Here is a 7169-nt window from a genome sequence, read left to right as displayed (position 1 = left end):
ATTCACATTAGAATAAGCATTTCCCATAGGTTTCTATTGATAATCTCCTGCATAAGCAGCTTTTTCTTGCAAATAATCATCACCATAAGAAGAGTAATCAACTCCACAACTTTGGGTTTCATCTGTGTAGGCAACTTGTTGCATAGTTGTAGGAGTTGAAACTGTTGCCTTTGTGCAAAATTCACTAAGAAGTTGAGTTAACTGATCAAATCTTGCATTCATATAGCTAACTCAGTCAAGTTCATAGATCCCAGCCTTCTTTAGCTCAATTGCTCTTGGATTTCCCCACAAATGGGTATTATGAGCAATCTTCTCTAATAGATCATAGCATTCTTCACTTCTCATGCTCATGAAATCTCTTTCTGCTTGTGAATCAATTGTATTTCTTATGGCTGCAGTAACTCTGGTGTAGAAATTTTAAACAATCATCCATTTGGGTATTTCATGATAAGGACACTGCCTTTCAAGCTCCTTAAATCTCATTCAAGATTCATACAAAGTTTCATCATCCCTTGGTTTAAAAGCTACCATCAAATTCCTCAAAAGAGTGGTCTTCCCAGGTGGGAAAAACTGAGATAGAAAAGCTTGAGATAGCTGCTCCCAAGTAGCTATAGTAGCTTATGGAAGTGAGTCATACCACTCTAATGCTGAATCCCGAAGAGAGAATGGGAATAAGGTGAGCCGAATCACTTCATCTGAAACTCCAGGCTATCTTTGAGTGCCACATATCATCAAAAATTTCTTCAAATGAAAATGGAGATTCTCAAGTGAGCTGCCTCCAAATTGTGAATTCTGGACCATTTGAATGAGACTAGTCTTTAACTCAAATTGCTTAGCTCCAATGATAGGTCTGTTATCTCTCACATCTACACATCTAGGAAAAGCGTAATCTAACATGGACATTCTCTGAGGATCATTTTGGTTAACAATTTCATTATGCCTATTTTGCTCACTTCCTCTATTATTTCCATCAATAGCTCTATTTTGATTCTCCATATTTTCAAATTTCTCCTCTTGCTCAAACCTTTGTTGTTCTTTTTTTCTACTTCCTTTCTCCTCTTAGATTCCTTTTTGTTGGCTCGACAGAATTTTTCAATTTCAGGATTGAACAACAATTGAGTATCACTTGTGCTTTTCAATCATCTCATAAAAAAGAAAAGTACCTGAAAAACACAAGGAATAGCAATGAAAATAAAAGAAAATAAAAATTCTAATTAGCTTAAAATAATTAAAATCCAACTTAAAACAAACAATTCCCTGGCAACGGCTTCAAAAACTTTATGTTGCTGTGAAATAGCTGCTGCAAGTGCACGGGGCACAGTAGTATAGTTTTAAAAATATCATTCCCACAGAGAATTGTGCTTAAATTGGAAATAAAAGAATAAGCTAATTAGAATGTTAAAATTCAAAGATATTGATAATGAAATTTAAAATTATTATTGGTATTTGAGGAATTTAAGCCAAATCAAACAATTAATTAAACTAATTAAACTAGATGACTAAAATTCAAATTGAAATCACTAATTATGAAATTGGGAAGAATTAAATTTAACTTTAATGAAAATTAAAATGATTCTAGAGATAGGGTTTTCAATATTATTTGCATGTGGTTTATCCCCAATTTAGCCAAACATATGAGAATTGAAATTTTGAGGGAAATCAATTCTTATTTCTTTGAAACCTTTTTCAAGCATTTCAAAGTTGGTATTCATCAAATCAAACCCTATTTTCACGGTATTTCAAACCTGACAAAAATTCAATTAAAGTTCTATTTGATTTTAAAAGTCCCCTTAATTCTCTTAGTTTATCTCTAACACCAAGAAAATTAAGTTTATTGTAAGATTATCTATCCTAAACATTCACTTTTCAGTCCATCTGTAAAGGATTAAAACTTAACTTAATGAGGGTCCTTTCATCAAGCAAGGCAACAAGCTCACAAGCAATAAATTAAAATGCAACAAATCTCATTTAAATAACTAAATCAGTTCAAAAATCACAATACAAAATAATATTTACAGACCCATCTCTAGAATCTCAAGGATTTGCTCACAAATCATGATTTCAAGACAAACCCAAGTATAGAAATGAAGAAGAATTGAAAATCTAAGCTAAAGGAAAGAAAAACACAGTAAAATGATGAAGAATCTGCTGCTAAAGTATTGCAGAAGGCGTCCTTTGCTGCTACAAAACTTGATCTCACGTGCTCCTCTTCCTTCTTCTCTTTCTTGTATCCCTTTTTTTCTTCTTGTGGAAAGAAAGAGAAAAATGTGTTTATATATGGTACAGAGGTCTGCCCTAGAATGGGTTAAGAAGATAGAAGATTCTGGAAAAAATAATATATTAAATCAGAGGGACGAAAGTGCCACATCAACAGTTTTCATTAAAACGTCACAAGCGAGTCGGTTATGTTGCACCTTGTGTTGCAAGTTGTGTAATTTTCTGTCTGAAAAAAAATTCATATCTGACAATGACACAACTTGTGATATAAGTTGTGTCACAGGTTGTGTAATTTTTTGTTTCTTTAAAACTCAATTTAAAATTTTCTTTTTTAAATTTTATAATTTAGCTCTAATTTCCTCCAAATAGCTGCTTTGATCAAAATATCACTAAAATTCTTTAAATTTAACTTATAAAATAAATAAATTTTAAGAATTAAATTAAAAATTATAAAAAAATAAAATTAATTAAATATATGTTAATATCTACGATAATAACTATAAATAATGATAAATTACGTGTAAAAATTATAGCACTTATCGCTCCAATTGGGTTTTATGTCATGTTCCGTACACTTAAACTCCATCCTGGTCTACTATCAAAAGTTCACGGCACCCTCCGCTTAATTTCGACTCGGTATTGCTCGATGGAGACTGATAAAGGCACAGATCGAGGTTCAAGCCCTGGTGGCTATTCCGTGTTCTCTGTGAGTTTTTTAATCATTTTTAATCAATCATATTTGTTCTTCATTTAAGATAGCAATATAAGTACTGGCATCATCTTGATTATGGGTTTGATAAAAAAAAATGATGCTTTTTCATGGTAAAAGGTATAAATTCATCGTAATTTATAATAAACCAGAACGTTGGTTGTTCGATTTGACTATTTCGTCCATGAAATTGGGAATTCAATCACTTTTATTGCTCAATTCAACTTTACATAGAAGCAGGGCTCTTCTTCACCTGGCAAAAACGATTCTTCTTCTCATGCTGAAAGAAATAAACTAGGGAATTGCTCAGCAAAAACAACTCCCAAGAAGTTCAACGTTTCTGAGTCTAGGGCTGCGCCTGATCGTATCTATAGAAAAGAGCATTCCGCACACACTAGTACCAGCACTGATTTGAGCTCTAATCATGGATATTTGAATAGAAGAAGAACTAGAGTTGATCTTGGATCACAGGAGTGGAATGTGGATATCAACTCATCCCAAATTGGGATGTCCCCCATGGCAAATTGTATAAGTGACCAATGCAAATTTTCTCTGTCCACTCAATTTGGGAAGAAGAGCACAACAGCTCATGCTAAAAGATCCAAGACTCACCAAAGCTATTTCATGTGTCATGTAAATGAGGATTTTCCGAAGGCTAAACCATTTGATGTGTGCTTTCCCAAAAGAAGAAATGCTAGTGTCTTGGAAGCTTCATTGTATGAAATGCATGAAGAAAACCGGAAAAAGGTAGGGTGCACCATTCAAGGGACTAAACAAGGAGTTTTGCGACCTGGGATGGTTCTGCTAAAGCATTACATCCCCCACAATTGCCAGGTGCTGCTTACTTAATAGTCAATGCTTACTCTTCTACTGTGTGAACTACTTTCAAAAGCAAGTTGTAATTGGTAGTGCAAAATTACTATGCTATATATAATACTCAATTGAGGACGTGATAATACTTATAGCGAGAAGTTTAATGAGACCTATGTTTTGGACAATTAGGTGTATTGGTGAACATTTTGTCACTTTGGTGCTTCTCCTTATAAGCCAGTGGACCAATGAATATAAATTTCACTGTTAGCTGTCATTTGCAAGTGGAACATTTTAAATCAGAATCCTAATTGATGTTACCCATTCTTTAGGAGTTGAGAAAACTAATTATGTTTTTGGAGTTTTCTATTATCAAGCATCATTTCTTATTTTTGCATCTGATGACAACCTAATCAAATGGCTGAACAGGTGAGCAACCAAACAACTGAATAGATGAGTAGCCGAAGACAATTAATTATTCAAATAGAAACAAGCTGTCCTACATACAGAGTGCAAATTTGCACAAAGCTATGGCTTAAGGATATATTCTTAGTTCATGGGTAACTACATAGGATAGAGTTCTCCAACTAAGATAAGGATAGACTTTACGAAAGACGGTTCTATAAAACTATGCTAGATTTCAAGGCATAACTAAATATGTATAGAATCTCTCAAGATAGTCAATAAGCTTTAAAATCCTCCATTATTCATTATTCATTAACTTGAGAGCTAACTTAGCCATTGCGTGGACTCCCTATCAGAGCTGGGATTCCTCGTTCACCTATTCTTATTGCAATTTGAAATTTGCCCTGCTTAGAGATCGTTAGCCATCTCTTGTAATTGTCCTTTGTTTGACTCCCTACCCATCATAATGTTTCAGGTGAAAATAGTGAAGACTTGCCGAGAACTTGGTCTAGGCCCTGGGGGATTTTATAGGCCTAGTTACCGAGATGGGGCAAAACTTCATCTACAAATGATGTGTCTTGGTCTGAACTGGGATCCTGAGACAAGAAAATATGAAGATCGGCGAAGGGTTGATGGTTGTGAGCCACCTGGTATTCCTTGTGAATTTAATCTATTGGTTAAAAGAGCAATTCAAGATGCACATGCCCTTATTAGAACAAATTGCAACTTAAGCAATGCTGAAGAAGTAATTCCTGTAATATCTCCAAATATATGTATTGTGAACTTCTATACAACCAGTGGACGACTTGGGCTCCATCAAGTATGTAGTAAACCATCCTTTTGTTACTCTATCCTTCCTATTCTATATTTTTTGTTTTCCAGTTTTTTTTTTTCTTGGCTTAAATAAATGATGGATTCTTGGCTATAGCATTTACAGTTGTCTTGGCTTGTCAGGAAAAATAGTTTATGGAAAGGAAAAATAGTTTATGGAATTGAAGGCCTGAAATAGTCATTTGTTTTGCAGTGTGAATTTTGGGAAGTTTGCATCACCATTTTTGCATTGCATATGCTTGCAAGTAATGAGGGATTTTTTGGTTTTTTCTTTTTTTTTTCCCTTTTTTGAACACTTAAAAGAATGCCCTCAAAATGAAATTTGCTTGTCAGATTCCCTCACTTTTTTTGGTTTTATTTTATAAGCGCCCTGTTATCCATGCTTCTTCACAAAATATCCACTTAGGGTCGGTGTAGGGGTGAGTAGATTTTGGTCTTAACTGAAAAATCAAATCAAACCAATTTTAATTGGTTTTTTTAGTTTCTCAATTTAGTTTTGGTTTTCTTTTCTAAAAATTTTTTATTTTTAGTTTGGTTCAATTAATTCAATAAAAAAAAAAAAAAGCAAGATCCAACTCCCTTCCTCTTGGCTTTCGATCTTGCATCTCATTCCGGCTCTGTGAGGTTGTGACGAGAAATCATCTCCTTGATTTCATTTGACAAACCTCCTTGATTTCATTCCTCTGCCGCCTAACAAGAAGATCTATAGATGGTCTTCTCACTTCATTCCTTGAGGCAAAGACGAGAAAGTAATGGTGTGTTTGAGTTTTTTGTTTTGGTATTTTTTTTTTTATTGTTGAATATTAATTGATTAAGTTTGTTTGGATTTGTTCGCTATTTGATTGTTGATTGTTGAAGCAGAGACAAAATATTGGATTGTGTTTGAGTTTGTTCATCATCTAAATGATTGTTGAATTTACTTGCTCATTGTATAAATGATTGTTGATTTTATTTTTATTTTTTTTTTGCAAGGATTTACTGATTTTCCACTTTTTGGAATAATTTTGTTGGAACTGTTTAGTTGTTGAAAATTTTATTTGTGTTCATCTCGAATTCCCTGTGTTAGCAAATTTAGATCAATTTTTGAGTTTTTTTTTTTTTTTTTTTTTGAATTTGGGATTTGAGAAAAAAATTGTGAATTCTGTAGTAGTTTTGGTCCTTTTGAATAAAGCCCTAAACCAATGAAGCAAATCAATTTTGATTCAATTATATCCTTTTTACAGTTCGACTTGGTTTTCATTTTCAAGAAATTTGATAATTCAATTAATTCCGTTCGATTTGGTTTGGAATCAAACTGACTGAATGCTCAATCCTAGGTAGGTGTTTGATTTCACTGGTAAACATTAGGAAGGAGAAACACTGTGAGAGACTATAGCATGAAATAAAGTGCCTTTTTGCAATTGTAAGTGCTGATAAACACTAAATGCAACAAATCTTAACTACACATGCATGCCTCGGTGCATTGTCAGTAAAGAAATGGCTTCTAGCTAGTAATTTTCCATACTCACCTTTAGCTAAACTCTTTTAGGATCGTGATGAAAGCACAGAAAGTCTTCGCAAAGGATTACCTGTTGTGTCTATCTCCGTCGGTGACTCTGCAGAATTCCTGTATGGGGATCAGAGGGATGTGGACAAAGCACAGAAAGTTGTACTGGAATCAGGAGATGTATTAATCTTTGGTGGTAAGTCTAGACATATATTTCATGGTGTGACATCTATCATCCCAAATTCCGCTCCCAAGGCTCTATTAGAAGAAACTGGACTTCGTTCCGGCCGTCTCAACCTTACTTTCAGACAGTTCTGAAAAGCCTTTGATGTAGTTGTTTATCTAGATATGCAGCTGATTGAGGTCATATGCATTGTGAGCACAGTTCATAATTGTTCTAGTGTATGTTCTGGATAATTGATTGTTTCTGCAGCTATGATTTTTTAATTTTAGTAATGAAGAGAAATGAACAATTATGGTAGGCATGCCAGGTTATCTTGCCAAAAATTGTTGACAAAATGATCAGGTATGATATTCGAGTAGGAGCTACATGTTATTGGAATTATCTCTGAAGTTAGGAGATTTTGAATTTAAAACATAGTAAATGAAGCGATTAAAAAAAAAAAATGTTGGAGCTACAGAATCAAAACTACTTGGGAATTGAATGCAAGAAAAGAATTCAAAAAGTTCTCATCTAAGATTTTTATTTTT

General features: G+C 33.7%; 1 protein-coding gene across 2 annotated transcripts; it reads left to right on the top strand.

Annotated features, from left to right (window-relative positions):
* The first annotated feature begins 2748 nt into the window (after positions 1-2748).
* Positions 2749-6948, top strand: LOC110646118 (uncharacterized). Of its 2 annotated transcripts, none has more exons than XM_021799463.2 (4): positions 2749-2923; positions 3167-3760; positions 4617-4961; positions 6501-6948. In XM_021799463.2, exons 1-4 carry the CDS (start codon positions 2780-2782, stop codon positions 6774-6776), a joined length of 1359 nt encoding a protein of 452 aa, XP_021655155.2. In that variant the 5' UTR covers positions 2749-2779; the 3' UTR covers positions 6777-6948. The 2 variants fall into 2 exon arrangements, with proteins under 2 accessions (XP_021655155.2, XP_021655154.2); XM_021799462.2 differs by having other exon boundaries at positions 2750-2923; positions 3161-3760.
* Positions 6949-7169: the final 221 nt, after the last annotated feature.

This window comes from Hevea brasiliensis, chromosome 3, assembly GCF_030052815.1.
Source record: "Hevea brasiliensis isolate MT/VB/25A 57/8 chromosome 3, ASM3005281v1, whole genome shotgun sequence".
NCBI lineage: Eukaryota > Viridiplantae > Streptophyta > Magnoliopsida > Malpighiales > Euphorbiaceae > Hevea > Hevea brasiliensis.
This window is presented reverse-complemented; position numbering and strand designations above follow the sequence as displayed.